The following is a 21171-nucleotide window of genomic DNA, read 5'->3' on the forward strand; positions in this document are numbered from 1 at the left end:
AAAGTAAACATCCTCAACAACAAACAAAAATATACATGTGACTAGTAAAGTCTAGAAGCAGCCCAAACTTGTCCACTTAGGCATGAGGTCAGTGTTGTGGAGGACACAAATCCAACACAACTCCCTGAAACCTGAGACTGCAGCACTTCAAGTTTCCATGACCACTGTGTGCTTCATCTCCTGTCTGTCATACCCCAACCACCCTCACTTAAGACCTTAGTGTTGCCACTGAACAATTACAAGTTTTTATTTCTCTGTCTCCCTTCTCTTAAATTTCGTCTGTAAGACATCAATCACAAAGACTCACTAGATTAACTAGGAGGAAGAAGTGCACTGGAAAAATCCTTGAGGATTTACCCTGACTCCACCAATTTTGCTTCTTGCCTACCATGAGGTGATTAGTTTCTGCCACATGCTTTACTGCCACAATGCTCTGCCTCACCATAATGCTCAAACCAGCAGGCCAAGAACTACTGCCATGCTGCCCTTCCTTACCATGGGCCCACACCAACAAAGCCACGGACTACTGCCATGATGCTCTGCCTCATCATAGGCCCACATCAACAAAGCCAAGGACTATTGACATGATGCTCTGTCTCACCATGGTTCTCACACCATTGGTCCAACATCAATAAAACAGAGTACTACTGCCATGATGCTCTGCCTCACTACAGGCACAAACCAACAAAGCCAAGGACTACTGACTGAAATTTCCAAGCTGTTATATACAATAACCTAACCACACACAATGCCTTACAGTTTGAATCATCAGGTCACAGTGACTACAGGGTCCAGAGATGATATAGAACTTTGCTACTTGTGAAACACATCCTCAAGGATGTTTCTGGGTCTAAAGATCATAAATACCGTTGCTGCAGGAGGGACTGATGCGGGGGGAGAACCAAACAGAGAGCTTCCACTATCAGCATCATCTTCAAAGAGTAGTGATGCTCTCTGGGTCTTCTTTTGGCTGTATGGACAGACAAAAGGTCAAATTCAGAGAATCTGTGATTTAAAAACAAAATATTCTTCACTTAATATAATTTTTTCCAAGCCTTCCCATTTCCTAACGAATGGGGCAATTTCATTCTTTCTGATGGAGACATAGAATTCCATTGTGTATATATACCACATTTTCTTGATCCATTCATCTACTGAGGGGCATCTGGGTTGGTTCCATATCTTAGCTATAGTAAATAATGCTGCAATAAACATAGTCGTGCTGATAGCTTTAGTGTGGTCTTGTTTGTGAACATTTGGGTATATGCCCAAAAGTGGGATTGCTGGGTCATAGGGGAGCTCTATGTGGAGTCTTGAGGAACCTCCATACTGCTTTCCAAAGTGGTTGAACAAGTTTACACTCCCACCAACAATGCAGTAAGGTTCCCTTCTGTCCACATCCCCTCCAGCATCTGTTGTTATTAGAGTTCTTGATTTTAGCCATTCTAACTGGGGTGAGGTGGTATCTCAATGTTGTTTTGATTTGTATTTCTTTTATGGCTAGGAAGGTTGAGCATTTCTTCATGTGTCTATTAGCCATCCTTCTTTCCTCTTCAGAGAAGTTTCTCTTTAAGTCTTTAGCCCACTTATTTATTGGGCAGTTGTTTCTTTGAAGATTTGTTGTTGGGGGATTTAATTTTTTGAGTTCCAGGTATATTTTAGATATGAGACCCTTGTCCGATATATGGCTAGTAAAAGTCTTCTCCCAATCCGTGGGCTTTCTATTGATCTTGCTAGCTATGTCCTTTGCCATGCAGAAGCTCTGCAATTTCATGCAGTCCCATTTGTCCAATTTTTCTTTGATTTGTTATGTTTCTGGGTCTCTATTAAGAAAATTTCGGCCTGTGCCAACAAGACCTAGGGTTTCTCCTATTCCATCCTGTAATGTTTTCAGAGTAAGCCAGGCCCAAAGAAACATAGGTCCCATGGTTTCCCTTATTTGCAGTATCTAGTATATGTCTGAGTCAAGCAGAAAAGGTTAAATAAGTCAATGTTAGGAAAATGAACCCTAAGGTATGTATTCAAATGTTTTTTTTTTCTTTCATGCGATTGTTTCTAACACATTTACAAGATTATTTCTTTGTTGCTTTGTATGTCCCTCCCCCACGGTATAACCCCTGCTTTCACTGTATTTGATGTCGGTATAATTTTCGGAGGGGAAGGGGAAAAACAAATCGTTTAAATAGGAATACAGGTGGACCCATTGCAACAATGAGATGTACAAGTCGTTATGTTGAAAACGAACTTTACAACTTTGGTACGGGGGGAGGGGGAGGGAGGGGATGGGAAGGGGAAACAAAGAAGGAGGCTACAATGCTTGATAAGAAATGTACTCATTATCTTGCCCATGTAATTGTAACCCCTCTGTACAGTATTTTCACAATAAAAAAAAATTCTTTCTAGATTACACTTACAGCAAGCAACCTATCTATTGACCTTATGCAGCAGATAGGAAAAACCTCTGGATGGGTGGAATTTGTCTCTGGCTAGTCAAGAAGCTTCTGTTGCTAACTCTCACATAGAAGACCCCAGTGCAGCTGCACCAACTCTTGAGTCTGCAAAACATACTACCTTTCTGGCATTCACAAACTCAACACTCTCCCTTACTGCCTACTAAGCAGTAAGAATCAGCAAAGTGAATATGCTTACTTCCAGTGGAGTAAGAAGACAGCTGCTGAGCAATAAAGATCAGGACAAGCTTGGGATGCAATCCTAAGGAATATTTTCTAATTCCTTTTTAAAATATATATATTTTTTTATTGCAAAGAATAATGTACAGAGGGTTTACCGTTACATGAGTAAGGTAATGAGTACATTTCCTATCGAGCAACTTATCCCCTCCTTTGTCTTTTCCCTACCATCCCTTCCCTCCCTACCTCCCCAACTCCTCCCTCCCCCCACCAAAGTTGTAAAGTTCATTTTCAACATAGTGTCTTGAACATCTCACTGTTACAATGGGTCAACCTGTATCCTGTTTCAGCATTTTGTTATTTCCCTTCCCATCCCCAAATTAGAAAAACATATATATAAGATACAGGGTACTGGAATCAAATACAGTGAAAACAGGGGTTATGCCATGGGGGAAGAACATATAAAAGAAACAAAAAAAAATCACATGGTACATTATATGTACATTAGAAACAACAGCAAGAAAGATAAAACCTCTTGTGTCCCTATGTTGGGGTTCATTTCACTTAGCATCATCTTATTTGGTCATATGTACATAGCTTTTGAGCTTTGCTGCTTGTCCTAGACATATACTAGTTATTGCAAATAAGGGAAACCATAGGACCTATGTTTCTTTGGCCCTGGCTGACTTCACTTAATATCATTTTTTCCAAGTCTTTCCTTTTCCTAACAAATGGGGCGGTGTCATTTACTTCCTTTTTTTTATTGGGACAAAGTTTACATACCACATAATTATCCCAATTCAAGTGAATACCTTGGTGTTTTTCAGCACCTCAGAGTTGTGCACTATCACCACAATTCTAAATTTGTATTTTTATCACCCTCAAAAAGAAACTACAGCCGGGCACCAGTGGCTCACATCTGTAATCTTAGCTACTCAGGAGGCTGAGATCTGAGGATCAGCCTGGGCAGGAAAAGTCCATGAGATCTCAACTCTTATTTCCAATCACTCACCAGAAAACTGGAAGTGGCGCTGTGGCTCAAGTGGTGGAGCACTAGCCTTGAGCCTCTAAAGAGCTCAGGCACAGTGTCCAGGACCAGAGTTCAAGCCCCATGACCCACAAAAAAAAAAAAAAGAAAAAGAAAAAGAAAGTACATCCATCAGCAGTCACTCATTGTTCCCTCTCCCTCCACCCCTGGGAACCACCAATCCACTTTCTGTCTCTGTGGGATTTACTGTTCTGACATTTCATATAAGTACAACCACATGATCTGTGGTCTTGTGTGACTACTGTCTTTCAGTTAACAGAGTGTTTTCTACATTCATTCTTGTACCAACATGTGTCTACTTTTCTCCATTTTATTGCTGAAGAATATAGTCCACTATGTGGTAATGTAACGTTTAGCTAATGTATCAATTGTCTATTGTGAATAATACTACAACGAACATTCCTATACAAGTGTTCTGTATGAACATGTTTTCATTTCTCGCAAGGAAAATTAGTTATATGTTAATTCAGGTTTAACTTTCTTTGGGGGGGGGGGCATCAGTCGTGGGGCTTGAACTCTGGGCCTGGGCACTGTTCCTGAACTCTTTAACTCAAGGCGAGTGCTCTACCACTTGAGCCACAGTGCCACTTCTGGTTTTCTGGTGGTAAATTGGAGATAAGAGTCTCACGGACTTTCCTGCCCAGTCTGGCTTTGAACCGTGATCCTCAGATCTCAGCCTCCTGAGTAGCTATGATTATAGATGTGAGCCACCAGGGTCTGGTTAGTTTTAACTTTTGTGTGTGTGTGTTCTTTCTATTCCTGGAACTTGAACTCAGGACCTGGGTACTGTCCCTGAGCTTTTGTTCTCAAGGCCAGTACTCTACTGTTTGAGCCACAGCTATACTTCTGGCTTCTGTGTAGTTAATTGGTGGTGTTGTGGCTCAAGTGGTATAGTGCTCACCTTGAGCTGAAGAGACAGGGACAGCACCAAGGCCCAGAATTCAAGCCCCATGACCAAAATAAATAAATAAACAAATAAATAAATGAAAGACAGGAACAAGAGTGTCCCAGGAGAGAGAGAGAGAGGGAAAGAGGAAAGAGAGAGAGCGCGCGCAAGCATGAGAGAGCATATGCAACAGAAATAAATGAAATGTTTCCCCACTCATGGTGCTAAGTACAAAATCTGAGATTGGTGATAAAGGCAGGCTACAGTAGTGAACATTATATTTGGATTTCACCTAATCGCAACAATTTTAATAGAGATACTAATTCAGACAAGAAGTGGGAGGTACAGAATTTAACAATTGGTATTGACATTCCAGAGTTTGTATTCCATACCAGAGGCCAATGATGTGCCAGGTGTCAAGTAACTGGGGCCTAATGCAGAAACAGCAACATTTGAAGAGATAACATTATCTTGAGATACAAATCAGAGACACTTCTGAAGGTACTTAATGAAGCTTAGTCCCTAATGCACAGAATTGACAGGACAAATTGACGGCTTTTTTATGTTATAACCATGTGAGTGAGTATTTCTAGATGAAACCATTATTTGCAGGAAGTTGTTCTGAACCCACAGCTAATCAATGGGACATTGTAGAGCACAGCCCAAGCTTGCTCTATGCTCTTTGTCTGCACCCTGCCAGCTTCAGCTTCAGTAGAGATCTCCAAGTGGAGTCACCCAGACCAACAAGAAGTTACAAGGACTTAGTGCAATAAAGCTGTGCAGACAGCAAGGTTTTCAATACTCAGCTGTCAAGCTTTTTTTTCTTTTTTTATACTGGATGATACCATGAAGCCTACGGTGGCTTGGAACACCATGTACAGCTAACATCACAAACTTTCAAACTGTGGTAGCCTTTACCAAACTTTACAATCTTGAGGATTAAAAAAAAGTTCCACAAAAGACAAACTGGACATTTTCAAATCACTGACAAACTAGGAAAAACAGTATTTTAAGGCTAAAAAAGATGGTAGAGCTGTAATCAAAGCTACTTAGGAGGCTCAGATCTGAAGATTGCAGTCTGAAGCCAGGAAAGGCAGGAAAGTCTGTGAGACTCTTAGTCTCCAATTAACCACCAAAGAAGCAATAGTACAGCTGTGGCTCAAGTGATAGTATGCTAGCCTTGAGCACAAAAGCTCCAGCCACGGCCCTGAGTTCAAGCCCCAGTACCAGCATAAAAAAACAGCCTTAGCTGTGTCTCAATGATAACCAACCTCAATTATTAGCACCGAATATTCTGCTCACTAAAAACCATTACTGGGGGCTGGGAAGGTGGCTCAGTGGTAGAACGCTTGCCTTGCATGCCTGAGGCCCTGGGTTCGATTCCTCAGCACCACATAAGCAAAAAGAAAAAAGTCGGAAGTGGCGCTGTGGCTCAAGTGGTAGAGCGCTAGCCTTGAGCTGAAGAGCTGAGGGACAGCGCCCAGGCCCAGAGTTCAGGCCCCACGACCGGACCCAAAAAAAAAAAAAAAAAAAAAAACCATTACTGGTTACCTACCACAAACACTGAGTAATAATTTCCTACAGTAAACCTCACCTGTCCTTGGCAATAATGAATAAATCATCCTCCTCCTCATCTTCTTCTTCAAAGAGACTGGTCTTTTTCACAGTCTTGACTTCCTGGCCTTGGGTAGTCCCTGAGTCCTTGAGTTCTCCTTTGGACTGGCTGTCAAATGTTGGCTTGGTCTTTGAGTCACTGATATTCCACTGGTCCTAAAAACATAAAACATATATTAAAAATCCAAGTGGCTGTGGTGTAGCTTAATGTAGAGTCCATGCATGCATACATGCATGTGAAATAATTTAGATTATGGAATGTGAGGAGTAAATAAAATCTGTATTTGTTAAATTATGTTACACTCAAACTAAGGATCAAACTAAGTGCATCACTGTTGAAGAAAGATGTTATTAGAGAGTTTTCTTTGAACTCCAATATGAACTGCTACATTCTAGCTTCAAAGACTTCCCAAGCCTTCTTTCTATGCTGCCTGCTATAATGTTTCTTCAGGCTATAGTTCTTCCCTTGGGTTAAGACAAGAGAATTTATCTGTTTTAAGGGGTGAAAATATAGAGCAATGAACAGGAAGAGGAATATAAATTGACGATTGTTAATTCTTTTTTTTTCCTTTTTGTGCATTACTTGGGTTTGAACATCGGGCTTCTTGCTTGCTTTATAGGTGCTCTATCATTTGAAGCACACTCAGATCTTTTTTGCTTTGGTTTCTTATTTTTTGTGCCTGTGCTGGGGCAGTTTTTTTAACTCATGACTGGTATTCTGCCATACCACCAGTCCCAAAAATTTTAAAATCTCAATCTAAATTTAAATTAAAAACCTCAAATCAAACAACCATAAAAGCCAGAAGTAGAGCAAGTGGTACAGTGTTAGCCTTGAGTAGAAAAAGCTAAGGGAAAAGTTCATGAAAACTAGTCTGTGTAAAACTGTGACTTTTTACCACAAAAGAAATCTGACCTACAGGAAGCATTACCAGGCGATGCAGACCCCTCCCTACGGGTCAAAGAAGTCCAAAGAGTAGGCATGGGTGGCCCTTTGATCCTGGTAGTGTAGAGCACCACAAATCCAAATAGGGTCCCCAAGGCAATAGTGCACACTACAGAACCTCAGACCCCACCCCACACAGTCAGAAGCTGCATATTTCTGGGGCCCACAGGTGATTCCTTCATACATGAGAGGTTGAGAACCACTTCCTATGCAGCTGTGCTCAGCAAGGATTGCAGGGATTTCAAAAATAGGTAATAAAGAACTTCCAATAGTTCTGCCTTCAATACTCTCCAAAATTCCCCTAAGTGATCCCCAGGGGAGCCAAGCTGAAAGTCTCTATTATACAGTAAGACTTTAAAACATTTCTTTACTTTCTTTCAAGGTTTTTTTTTCTTCTTGTGGTACTGAGGGCTATATCCAGAATCTGGTATGTACTAGCAAGCACTCTACCACTCAAAACCAGCCCATTTGTTTATGTATATTTGATATATGTATGTTTCTGAGGTAGGGTCAGATCTGCAATCCTTCTGGCCCTGCCTCACAAGTAGCTGGTATTTCAGGTCCATCACCATGAACACAGGGCCAGGTACTGAAATCAGGGCCTCTTGCATGCTGGATAAGCACTCTACTGAGTGCTACTGAGCTAGGGGTACTTCCCAGGAAGACCTTGAATGCTAAGATATTAAATTTCATTACATTTAAAATATTCTGCATACTGGAAGTGGCTGTGGCTCAAGTGGTAGAGCGCTTGCCTTGAGCTGAAGAGAGCAGGGACAGAGCCCAGGCCCAGAGTTCAAGCCCCATGACTGACAAAAAAAAAAAAAAGTTGGGCTGGGAAGGTGGCTCAGTGGTAGAGCGCTTGCCTTGCATGCATGAGGCCCTGGGTTCGATTCCTCAGCACCGCATAAGCAAAAAGAAAAAAGCCGGAAGTGGCGCTGTGGCTCAAGTGGTAGAGTGCTAGCCTTGAGCTGAAGAGCTGAGGGACAGCGCCCAGGCCCAGAGTTCAGGCCCCACAACCGGACCAAAATTTATATATATATATTCTGCATAGCTAAATCAGAATAGCAGCTAATCTATGTCACTACTTATTTTGCTTATTTGTTTCCAGATCATAAGTGGAAACATCAAGACTTACAAAAAGGGAATTGAGCTGGGCACAAATATGAAGACTGCAATCCTAGCTGATCAAGGATTAAAGCAAGACACTATCTCAAACTAACCAGCACTAAACAGGCTGGTGGGGTGGCTCAAGTGGTTGAGCATGAGGCCCTGAGTTCAAATCCCATCATTCTCCCTCAAGAAAATGGGTTAGGGAGAGTTGAACCTGCATAGGCTATTCACATGATGTCTAGCTTACTAGCAGGTCCAGGCATACTATAACAATCAATGTATAGCAACATCACAAATGATGAAAACAGAGGTAGGAAGGTCTCCATGTCTTTCTCCTTGTCCTTTTCCCTATATAGCAGGTCAGAAAGAATGCTCTGACATTTCCCTTTGAAGAATGTCATAAATCTTTCAGTCCAGATGTGCCTCTCTGTACCAGAGGAAGAAATGCCCTTCTCTCAAAACACAAAGAGCAAACATAGCAAACAGGCATTGCTAAATTCTTCCCAGCTTACTGCTGTTAGATAACACCATTTTCATCCAAATATAAGTCTCCAAAATGTCTACTTTTTCTTTCTTTCTTTTTTTTTTTTCAGTCATGGTGTTTGAACTCTGGGCCTGAGCGCTGTCCCTCAGCTCTTTAGCTCAAAGCTAGCGCTCCACCACTTGAGCTACAGGGCCACTTCCTGTCTACTTTTTCACTGGACCAGAATGATACAGAACCAAAATCCCCCTGATCTCAAATCCTGAGTAGCTAGAATACAGACTGTGTCCAGCAACTGGTTGACAAGGAGTCTCACAAACTTTTCTTCCTGGGCTGCTCTTGAACCACAAGCGTCATAATCTTGGCTTACCAAGTAATTAGGAATACAAGTGGACCAGCACTTGGCTAACCTTAGGGTTCTTTATATTAACATATTACACTAAACAATTTTAAGAAAAGCTAAGATCTTATAAACATCCTCTTTTGGTGACTGAACTTCAATGGACATAAAAAAGAAGAGAAAATGTTTAGGAAGCTGTAACTTTTAAATCCTGCCAAATACCAATTCCTTACTTTCAGCAAAACCTTAACCCACCTCCTCATCACTGCTGAACAGGGCAGTTGCATTCTTTTTGGACTGCTCTAAGGGTTTTGCTTTGTCTTGACTCTGAGTATGTAGAGACAATGTCCGCTTAGCAGCTGTAGCACCAGTCACAGCTCCAAAAAGATTATCCTAGAACAAATGGTAGAAAGGATGGAAAGGTATGATAGGTTTTTTTTTTAAACATAAAACAGAAAGTGTAAGACATTTATATCAAGGGGAGTTGTTTCCCATGATGGACTAAAGGTAACACTTTCAGAGAAACAACCACAAAATGCTAATATACCCCACTCTGCTACCTTTCCTAACTTTACTTTCTGTCACATGAGAATGGCAGAACATGAGGAGGCAAGCACAGACACACCAGGAGGAACTGAGGTCTGTTCGGTCCTCCTGCAGGGGAGAGTGCTCTGGCAGCTGCTGGCAAGCCAAGTCCCTTTGTCTGAATAAGAAACCAGAGTAATGGATAAGAGCAGAGAACAAGGAATTTTTCTCTACCCTTTTACAGATAAGAAAGATATACATAGCAGGGAAAAGGGAAATGATTTGTTTCTAGTTGAGAAATAGCTTACTAAATAAAATCATTCATACATCCTAATGTTTGTAAAACTGTGTGCAGTCAAGTACTGCACAACCACTTCTATGGTATTTTCATTATGATAATGAGAAGGCCATGGTCTGACTTAGTATGGACAAATTTTGAACAGTATACTACAGCAGGTGGGCTATACCTTTCAAAAATGTTATGGTAGAAAAGGCCACAAGAATAATGAGCTGGTAGTTAATGGGGATGCAAATGATGAAAGCTAATAACATCCATTGTCTATTCACTCTGGCACCTCAACTATGTGAAGATTTGAGATCAGTTATTCTTTTTAGATGCCACCATGGCCTATTAAGTCTTAAGAGACTGAGGAAGGTTGAACTATTTGTGGAGGTCTGGTTCACAGTGATGAGGGTAAGTCTAGGCTGTAACCACTGCAGTGGATTAGCTATTTCATGACATGTGTAAGGGTAGATGACTTTGTGTCCACCCTTACTTCTCTCCTCTAGTAAGTTCTCCAGCCAAGGTGGGAGAGAAAGGCAAGATGAGGACATGGCCTTCTCCTTTCTACCCCTATTTTATCCAAGGAATTCTTGTGGATCATGAAGTATAACTGAGTCTACCCTCTACAAAATAGCACTCAAAGGCAAAGTTAATTTTTTTTAAAAAAGTCTATTAATAGCTTCCTCAAAGAACTGAGTCAAGGAAGTGGCACTGTGGCTCAAGTAGTAGAGTGCTTGCCTTGAGCTGAATAGATCAGGAACAGCAATCAGGCCCAGAGTTCAAGCCCCATGACAGACTACCGCCCTCCCCCCCCCCCCCCGCCACCCCCCGCCAAAAAAAGAAGTGACTCAATAGTTTAATGTCTTCCTCATATAGCTGGGAGAACTTGAGAGACACTGAAATAAAAAGATACAGTTTTGTTCTATTAGCCTCAGGAACCCTGTGGATCACCATCATCACCATCACCTCTTCTACTATGTGGATCTCCAGCTATAAAGTCTCATGAACAACAGTTTTCTTACTACCAGAGCTGCAACAATTATGCTTACCTCTTCATCTTCCTCATCAAATAGAGAAACTGATGTAGGGCTCTTGTTGGGCAGGAGAGACACACTTTTTGACTTAATTGCATTTTGAGAAGAAAACAGATCCTGTTGGATAAAGATTGAAGCTGCTACTTAGCCAGGGTTTAATTGTTTTAACTAGCACTTTTAAAAACAAGTCAACCTGAAACATTACAGATTCAAAATTCATTGTATTCACATATTATTTTGTTGAATGACAACTCCTTGCACAACTACTTAAAAATTAACAAAAAGTTATTTTTTAAATGGCTGCCTGCATCTGTTTCCTCTGCTGAGAGTCCATAGTGGGGCAAGCCTCAGTGTCTGCCATGGGTATGCGTGGCACAAACAACAAGCATTTAAAGAGAAGAGCTACAGGAACCTAGGTGGTTCCTCTGGAGCCACAGGCCTTCCATACTCTCACCTGAAAGACGTAAGGCAGGAGGAGGCTTCCCAGTCAGTGCCCTACCACATTAAGAAATAAGAATGACTTTACCTGTTTAAGTAATCAGAGAAAAACAATGTGGTGATACATACCTGTAATCCAAGGACTTTTTTTTTTTTTTTGGGGGGGGGGTCTAGTCATGGGGCCTGACCTCTGGGCCTGGGCGTTGTCCCTCAGCTCTTCAGCTCAAGGCTAGCGCTTACTGCTTGAGCCACAGTGCCACTTCCAGCTTTTTTATTTTTTGCTTATGTGGTGCTAAGGAATCGAACCCAGGGACTCAGGCATGCAAGGCAAGCGCTCTACCACTGAGCTACCTTCCCAGCCCTCCAAGGTCTTTTTTAAAGAGACCTGTCTAGCTACATAGTGAAATTCTATCTTAAAATTCCTGTCATGACTCAATAAAAAGGAAAAGAAGGAAAAAAAAAAAAAGAGAGAGAGAGAAGGAAAGGAAAACCACATAAATTCATTAATGGAAACTGAGGCTAGATTTCCAAATTACTGAATCTGTTACTCTTTGCGGTTATTAACATCTTTCTCTTTTAACAATGTAATATTTTTAATTACATAAATACAAATTGATTTTCCATTTTAAAATGATTGCTCCTTTATTATGCATTTCTAAAAAGGAGATGTTGGAAACCAGGGTGGTATCTGTAAGATTATGTGATCTTCAAAGTGTAGTAAAATATAAACCTATAATACAAAGCCCTGTAAACTGAGCTACATGAACGAGAAATGCAGAATAGGGCAAGTGGCCTCGTTGGACAGAGGGACTTAAGACCAAAGAGCCAGATAATGAAAAGGAACAAGAACATACTTTCTAAGACCTCTTTAGATATTTTTTTCCTTGTAATAAAATCAGTGTCTAAGCCGGGTGCCGGTGGCTCACGCCTCTAATCCTAGCTACTCAGGAGGCTGAGATTTGAGGATCGCGGTTCAAAGCCAGCCCAGGCAGGAAAGTCTGTGAGACTCTTATCTCCAATAAACCTCTAGAAAACTGGAAGTGGTGCTGTGGCTCAAGCGGTAGAGTGCTCGCCTTGAGCTGAAGAGCACAGGCACAGCGCTCACGCCCAGAGTTCAAGCCCCACGACCAACCAAAAAAAAAAAAAAAAAAATCAGATACAGAGCTAAATGCCTAAGAGCTCTTCTCAGCACAGTGACTCCTGCCTATGCTTGGTGAGTCTCACTGCTTTGTGTAGGTAGAAGAAAGTACATGGGGGTGCTGGACATTCTGTGGCTCTATTACATATTACAAATAACAAAAGAAAGGGCTCTGCTGTTTAAAAATAAAGTAATCCAAGCCAAAGAGAAAAATCAAGTTTCTACATCAAATTCTGGAACTTTCTGAGTATTGTGGAAAAAATACTTCCAATATTTCAAATATGTCTCCCACAGTGATGGTCCAAGGCTCCATACTTGAGATATAGACAAGAGTGAAGAATCCTTCCTTCTGGTCCAAAGCTAAAATGCCTTGTTCCAGTTCTCCTTGTTTAAAATTTTAAAAATGCCCAATAAAATATTTCACTTTTATTGGCGCCAGTTGCTCACAACTGTAATCCTAGCTACTTAGGAGGCTGGGTCTGAGTATTGTTGTTCAAAGCCAGTTCAGGCAAGAAAGTCCATGACTTATCTAGTTTATCTGCCTAAAAATTCCAGGAGTGATGGTTCAAATCTAGAGTGGTAGCCTTGAGAAAAAGCTTACAGATAGTGCCTACTTAGGCCTTGAGTTCAAGCACCAGAACCAGTACACACATAACTTGCATGCCCCCCCCCCCACGCACACACTCATTCTTACAAATAAACAAAAAGATTTTTTGATTGTTTTAAAACAAGTCTCCAGCTCATTTATATGCCTACCATGAAGAAATAAGAGTAAACACTTCCTTCCCTTGATCCTGTGACCTGGTCCAGTGTGATTACCTCAACCAATACATGTGGCAGCAGGACAGATGTCCGAGGCTGGGTTGTAAAAGACAATACAGCCTACACTTGGCTCCTCAGGAATCTCTCCTGGAGCCAATTAAAAGCTTCTCTGAAGGTGCCATGCTGCAAGACCATACAGGATTGGCGAGGAAGCCCAGAAGCTCTGGTCTTTCCACCAAACACATGAGATGACTCAACCCAGATTCGGTGGCAACTCCTGGCTGGCTCAGTCAGCCTCTAGAACTCTATGAGACAATAATACTATTAATGTTTTAAACTATTACATTTGGGAGTGATTTTGTTTCATAGAAATAAATAACTAGAATTCCAGGTGAGCCATTGAAATCACTCTGTTTTTGTTTTCTGGTGAAAAAATTTGGCAGAGCTTAATTGAGTAAGAAAGTAGGCAAACAGACAAGTAAACAGAAAGCAGACAAATAGACAAGCAGAAGGGGGGGGCACACACTAACAGAGTATGGGTGCTCTTAAAGGGAGGGAGGGAAGGAAAGACACTTTTTAAATTTTTTTTAAATGAGCTTGACAATTATTTAGTAACTGAGTAAGAATAAACACTGGTGCTAAAGGTAGGGTGTCAGGTACTTGAGCAAAGAACAGTCTGCCCTTGTTGAACTTAATTAGTTGGGGTAGAGATAATGAGCAAGTAAACATACACATCACCTAGCAACAAGTTTCATCAACAAAAGAACAAAGAAATAATGAGTAGGGCAATGTACTGTGTGTCAGCAGCCTTGTCATGGATAGGGCTGGAGGTGGGGGAGCTCACAAAGAACTGAGTAAAGATGTGGCCATCTAGATTTGGAAAGAGCTTCCACAGAGTGGCAGGAGCCAGTGCAAAGCCCTCGATGTGCAGAAGAAGTGTGGGTAATGAGGCCAGAGCAGTTCCGGTGGGGGCAAAAAACATGTAGGGAACAAAAAAGTGAGTTCTAGCAAGCATGCCTTGGGGCTAGGAGTCTGGTTTACCTGGATACTGGCCAATTTCTATCTTTACACATAAGCCTTTGGTGAAACACAAATTTCAAAGCTGTTACTTATATTAAACATAATTCACACACCTCCCAAGAATTCTGTGTCCATTGTAGCCACAAGGGTAGAATATAACCATGAGAGTTGAATCTAGACTCTATTATATACTGACATTTTTCCTATAAATTTCTGCCACGTCCACATATTTTTTTGTGAAGAGAACTTATTCCTTTCTGTTACACTTTCATATAGATTTCTGATCCCCTAAAAGCAGAGCTTAAAATCAGCTCTGATAAGACTAGGACTGAGGCAGCCACAAAAAGCCATGAAACTTCTAACAGCCTAAAGGGATGAGGGCTATCCACAAAACTATACTGAATATACACCCTAATGCAACCAGGTCCAGTGAGACTGTCAGTACAGGGAGTGGCAGGTCAGTCTCTGTCCCTACATAAGTATCACACTGCACCTGCACTGGGCACCAAGGAGCAGTCTGCACCTCCAAGCATCCTAGAGGAAAAGTATCTCTCTCCAAGGAGATGCAATGGATTGAAACACAAAAGTAAAAAGTGCTCTTTACATATTGCTTTCTAAAGACCATATATTATCAAAGAGAGAACTACTTATAAAATGCTTTATCCCTCCACCAAAAAAGAGTAATTCAGGAAGTTATTAATGTCCTATCTTAGATGAGTATCCAACACTAAGAAATAGAATTTCAAGCCAGGCACTAGTAATTCATGCTAATAATCTTATCTTCTTAGGAGGTTGAAATCTGAGGAACGTGGTTTGAAGCCAGTCCAGATAGGAAAGTCCACGAGACTTTTACCTCCAATTAACCACCACTGTAAAGCCAAAGTGGAACTGTGGCTCAAGTGGTAGAGTGCTAGTCTTGAACAAAAAAGTTCAGTGACCAGGCCCTGAGTTCAAGTCCCAGAATAGGTACATGCGCACATGCATGCATGTATGCACGCGCACACACACACACACAGAAAGAGAGGGGAAGAGATAATACCATACCTCAGAGTCTTCCTCATCTGAAAATAAGCCTTTTTGCGTCTTTGTTTCTGACAAGAGCTTAAGATTTTTGTTGGAAGGTAGGGTAACCTATATTGGGGAGAGAGGAGAGAAAAACTGAGAATTAGCAAATAAAACTCCTGGAAATAAACTTACTCTTAATTCAGAAAATGCCCTGAACATCTGCTACATGAGAGGGCAGATAAGGGAAAGACATTCTTTTGTACACAAAGGATAACTGGTTCAGGAAAAGATAATCAGCATAAGGCAGGTGAGAACAGGACTCAAGGTATTTATGGATCAACTTATAGCTAGCAACGGAAAAGAATGGAATGCCTTTCCAATGCAGCTGCATAGTAGACACCATTTTAGCCAAATGACCAAACTATTACCATGGTGAGGAGGGTAAGGAACAGTGGATTTTTAGGACAGAGGGGGAAAAAAAGAATTAATTATATGTGAGTTAACTTTATATTGGTATTACAATTGCTAGGCATGGCTTACAAAGACATTTGGGGGGAAAATGGACCAATGTGAACATGAACTAGAGATCAAATTCAACTCTAGAGTTAAGAACTAACCTCATAGCTATTGATCATGGAATATAGTAATATAGAAATTTCTTTCAAGAGATAAAATTAAACAGTGAATACAATTTACTTGCAACTGGTTTCAGGCAAACGTGTATACACAAAGTTCAGATATATAAAATAGTTTTATGCTTGAAAAAGAACTATATTTCTCTCGAGTCCAGATGCCAAGATCAACATCCTTCCTTCTATTATTCCTTCCTGCTCACCGTTTTTTCTGCTCTTGCTTCCTTCTCCTCTGTCTGACCCACAGCAGCTTCTGGCAAAGATACTAACTTCTCTTTGAACAGATCTCCTTCCTCATCGTCGAAGACATTGGAACTAGATTTGACTTTGTCTTTAAAAGAAAATCATAGCATTAAAATTATACCAGGGTCAAAAATCCTATCACAAACCTCACAGATCAAATAAGAAATGTTTTCCTTCCTAAAGATAATTAGGAAAGGCATCATTTCTTGACTTATTTATAAAGAAATACAAATAATAACCATACCCTTCCATTGGTATTTTTATCTTTCTGTCTTTTTTTCCTGTGGTACAGAGGAAAGACTGAACCCAGGCCTTAGTGCATACTAGTTAACAATTTTGCTTCTATGCTACACCTCAAACTCCATTCCTTTGCATTTGGGGGTTTTGTTTTGGTACCAATACTTTGGCATAAATTCAAGACCTCACACTACTGATTAGCTTTTTCATTCAAGACTGGCACTCTACCATAAGTCACACCTTCAGTTCCAGTTTTGTAACCTTTTTTTTGCAGGTCGTGGACCTGAACTCTGGGCCTGGGCGCTGTCCCTCAGCTCTTCAGCTCAAGGTGAGCGCTCTACCACTTGAGCCACAGCGCCACTTCCGGCTTTTTCTGTTTATGTAGTGCTGAGGAATGGAACAAACCCAGGGCCTCATGCTTGCAAGGCAAGCACTCTACCACTGAGCCACCTTCCCAGCCCCTCCAGTTTTTTATTGGTTAATTGGAGATAAGAGCCTCACAGATTGATCAATCCAGGATCAATCCAAGATCCCCAGATCTCGGCCTCAGTGGTAGCTAGAATTACAGGCTTGTGCTATCAGAGCCTGGAGCCTTGGTATTTTTCAGAGAGCAACAGTAGCTCAAATAAAATAGTCTTATCATCTAGTTGATACACTTATCCAAACAGCAGCATCCTCTGCCTAGAGTACCTGAGACAGACCTACAAAAAGGATGACTTAAAAAGGCCATCAAGTCTGCCATTCTAGGAATCTGAGATATGAAAGTTGACTGTAAAAGATGAAACAATACTTGGAATGGTGGCACGTGCTTATAAATCACAGCTTTTAGAAGACTGAGGCTGGAGGATTGAGAGCTCAAGGCCAGCTAAGGCCAGCCTACGCTACTAGAGAGATTCCTTCTCAAAAATAGCCAAAAAACAACAACAAAATCAAACAACACAGTCAACAAAAGTAAATACTAGAATCCCTCATATTGCCACTTGCTTACCCAAACACAAAGGATATCACAACAGGTTGGTATATCTACTTTTAATTCTACCAACGTTAACCTTCAGGTATTCAAAAACAAGACTTTAAAATAGATGACAACCTAAATTAGATGACAACCTAAGCAAACTGTCTTCCCATTTGTGTTTTCTAGTTAAAGAACCTAGGAAATCTTCCCAACCTGCCTGGCACCTGATTTGTAACAGTTTAGCAAAGCTCTGATGAGAGGAAGGCCCACAGCTCACCCTCCTGATGAACATCTGGAGGGTATCCAAACTTTCATTCCCATAATGACTGTTGTACCACATGAGACATAAGTGTGCTTAGAGACACTGATCAGGACAAGCACTGTAGAACAGCGCTTCAGGAACTCAGAAACATTACTCCCTGAACCCCAAGATAAGTATTCAAATGTTTTTTCTTTCATGCAATTATTTCTAACATATTTATAAGATGATTTCTTTGTTGCTTTGTATGTCCCTCCCCCACGGTATAACCCCTGCTTTCACCGTATTTGATGTTGGTATAATTTGTGGAGGGGAAGAGAAAAACCAAATTGTTTAAATAGGGATACAGGTGGACCCATTGCAACAATGAGATGTACAAGACCTTATGTTGAAAAATGAACTCTGGCCCGGGGGGGGGGGGGGGGGGGGGGAGGAGAGGGGGATGGGAAGAAATGGGAAGGGGAAACAAAGGAGGAGGCAACAATGCTTGATAAGAAATGTACTCATTATCTTGCCCATGTAATTGTAACCCCTCTATACAGTATTTTCTTTTCTTTTTTTTTTTTTTTTTGGGTCCAGTCGTGGGGCCTGAACTCTGGGCCTGGGTGCTGTCCCTCAGCTCTTCAGCTCAAGGCTAGCGTTCTACCACTTTGAGCCACAGCACCACTTCCGGCTTTTTTTCTTTTTGCTTATGTGGTGCTGAGGAATCAAACCCAGGGCCTCAGGCATGCAAGGCAAGCGCTCTACCACTGAGCCACCTTCCCAGCCCTATACAGTATTTTCATAATTTAAAAAAAAAAAAAAAAGAAAAGAAACATTACTCCCTGTTATTTTGGTCTGTTTAGGATTGAATGCATTATTTGTTTTTGGTCTTTGTCTTGAGACTGGGACTCAAACTTGGTGTCTGCCATTTCACTCATTGGCTGTCACTCAACCACCTGAGCCATACCTCCAACCCTAGGATGGAATGCATTAAGCAGCCACCTATCCTCTGTCTAAACTGACAAGACTATCACTCTCCCTGGCACTGCTGTTTACACTTCTCCTCTCCACACTAACCACAAGAAGGAGAGCTACTAAAGACAGCCTGCTTCTGAATGGGTTCTCGTTCTGTCCATTCCCATGCCATCCTCTCCTTTTTTAGGTTGCTGAAAACAGTGGTGCACCTTAAGGATCTACCTACCCTTCTCTAAGAGAAAAGCATCCACCTAATCTAAGTCTTTTCCCTCCAAGTGTGACCTACAAGGCTGGTGCTCTAACCAACAGAAGCTTTCTAGAAATGTCATCTCTGAAGCCTCATCCAAGGCCAAATCAGAATCTTCATTTTGACCAGAATCCCTGGAATATCCATTCTTTAATGATATTAAAGAAAGACATATGGGAGGGCTTCATAATTCATGGCACTGAGCCAAACAAGCAAACACAAGACCTTGAGTTGAAACCCCAGTACCCACTCCCCAAAAAAAAGCCCATAAACAAAAAGAAGGGTGCCACGCCAAACCCAGTAGAGTCTGCTTAGCATGGGAAACCATCTATCAGACCATGATAGGGGCTTCCAGACCTATCTCTGAGTTTTGGGACTTCACCGAAGTCTACCTCGGAGAATGGGGCTTTACAGAGACCTATCTCCAAGTTTTGGGACTTCACCGAAGTCTACCTCGGAGAATAGGGCTTCTAAGAGGCCTACTCCTGGAAAAAGGCTGGCAAACCCCTGGGAAAGATGTGTTTCTGTCTTTCTTTCCCTCATAAGAGTGCCTATTAATCTTTTACTGCTTCTACTGCTTTTTGTACTTGCTCATTGTCAACGTTCCCTTATTCAAAGCTCTTTCTTAAGAGTGTTGAAGACTCCAATATCTGATGAGTGTCTTAAAAAATATGACGGACTCACCAGAGTTAAGTGCTAACCTGAAACCCCTCTTATGGAGGCTAGGAGATAAGTTATAAATAAATATAAAAGTATTGGGGGTTTCACAAAGTCACTTCAGCAGAAGGAATTGTTTGTAAGGGACTTACAAGAAGCTGTAGGCTCAGCTAAAACAGAAAGAATGTATGGCAATTGCTGAGATAATTATTTAGGAGAAAGAATTTCCTGCTATTTACTAAGAGAATTGCTAGGTCTCCTTAAAGTTTACTATTAAAGAAGAGACAGGAAAGATCTTATGGGAAAGTTAAGGCCTCTATAAAAATAGGTAATTGTATTTCCTTAGAGATAAGTGGAAGACAAATGCCTATCAGGTGCCCAGCTGGTGACCACCTAAGAAAGAAGCCATGCAGCAAGATTGTGTAACCTTTTGCCCTTTCTCATGAAGACTTCTGTTATAAAAGTTTGCTATCCTCTGCATTAAATCGCAGTCAGCACTCAGCACTCAGCATCCACTCCTAATGTGTGTGAGTTGTCTGTTTGCCATCTCCCCATCCTATTCCAGGTTCCTCCCCTAGGTATCCTCCGTCGTCCCGACAGAACCTGGTCCGTGGCAGAAGGGAAGGGACTCTAGAACTTCAAGAGACACAGAACTTGGGGACCTATGTCCTTTTTAAGGTTAGCATTCTTTTTCTGGTCCTGTTCTCAAAATCAAGAGGTTGTGCTTCAACAAATGGTGCTAGTAGAATTGTCTAAACACATGTAGAAAAATAAAAGTTAGATAGTACCCTGCACCAGAATCAATTCCTAATGGATCAAAGACCTTGAGGTAAAAGAAGATACCCTGAAAACATTACAAGGAGAAACAGGAGAAACACTAGGGCTCCTTGGCACCGGTCAAAACTTTCTCAATAAAGACTCAGAAACACAACAAATCAAAGAAAGGTTGGACAAATGGGATTGCATTAAACAGCAGTGCTTCTGTATGGCAAAGGACATAGCTAACAAGATAAAACAAAAAGCCCACAGATTGGGAGAAGATCTTCACTAGCTATACAACAGACAAGGGCCTCATATCTAAAATATACTTAGAACTCAAAAAATTAAATCCACCAAAAACAAATCCTCAAAGAAACAACCACCCCATTAACAAGTAGGCTAAAGACTTAAAGAGAGACTCTGAAGAGGAAATAAAAATGGCCAATAGACACATGAAGAAATGCTCAACACCTCTGGCCATAAAAAAAAAATGTAAATCAAACCAACACTGAGATTCTACCTCACTCCAGTTATCAAGAAAACTAGTAACAACAGATGCTGGCAGGAATGTGGCCAAAAGGGAATGCTACTACACTGTTGGTGGGAGTGTAAACTTGTTCAACCATTCTGGAAAGCAGAATGGATGTTCCTCAAAAGACTAAACATAGAGCTCCCCTATGACCGAGTAGTCCCACTCCTGGGCATTTACCCAAATGACCACAAACTAGGCCATATTAAAGCTACCAGCACAACCATGTTCATTGCAGCATTATTTACCATAGCTAAGATATGGAACCAACCCAGATACCCCTCAGTAGATGAATGGATCAAGAAAATGTGCTATATACAGTTCCATCAGATAGAATGACATTGCTCTATTCATAAGGAAATGGAAAGACTTGAAAAAAAATCATCTTAAGTGACCCAAAGAAACATAGGCTCCATGGTTTCCCTCATTTGTAATAATT

The 21171-nt window shown here is 41.2% G+C and overlaps 1 protein-coding gene and 1 long non-coding RNA gene across 7 annotated transcripts in view; one reads left to right on the plus strand and one right to left on the minus strand.

Moving 5' to 3' along the window:
• Nucleotides 1-21171, minus strand: part of Washc2a (WASH complex subunit 2A) — a 65001-nt gene that overhangs the window by 14993 nt on the left and 28837 nt on the right. For all 6 annotated transcript variants that reach the window (XM_070020883.1, XM_070020881.1, XM_070020885.1 and 3 more), the window contains 6 exons: nucleotides 16093-16220; nucleotides 15297-15383; nucleotides 10910-11011; nucleotides 9308-9445; nucleotides 6159-6334; nucleotides 868-970 (listed from right to left, as the gene is read on the minus strand). In XM_070020883.1, coding sequence (XP_069876984.1) covers nucleotides 868-970; nucleotides 6159-6334; nucleotides 9308-9445; nucleotides 10910-11011; nucleotides 15297-15383; nucleotides 16093-16220 — 734 coding nt within the window. The remainder of the gene's footprint in view (nucleotides 1-867; nucleotides 971-6158; nucleotides 6335-9307; nucleotides 9446-10909; nucleotides 11012-15296; nucleotides 15384-16092; nucleotides 16221-21171) is intronic.
• LOC138826006 (uncharacterized) lies at nucleotides 14083-17772 on the plus strand. Its single transcript, XR_011371549.1, has 2 exons — nucleotides 14083-14229; nucleotides 17511-17772. It is a non-coding gene; the product is annotated as an uncharacterized lncRNA (long non-coding RNA).

Source organism: Dipodomys merriami, unplaced genomic scaffold (assembly GCF_024711535.1).
Source record: "Dipodomys merriami isolate MVZ:Mamm:240054 unplaced genomic scaffold, mDipMer1.0.p SCAF_14, whole genome shotgun sequence".
Classification (NCBI taxonomy): domain Eukaryota; kingdom Metazoa; phylum Chordata; class Mammalia; order Rodentia; family Heteromyidae; genus Dipodomys; species Dipodomys merriami.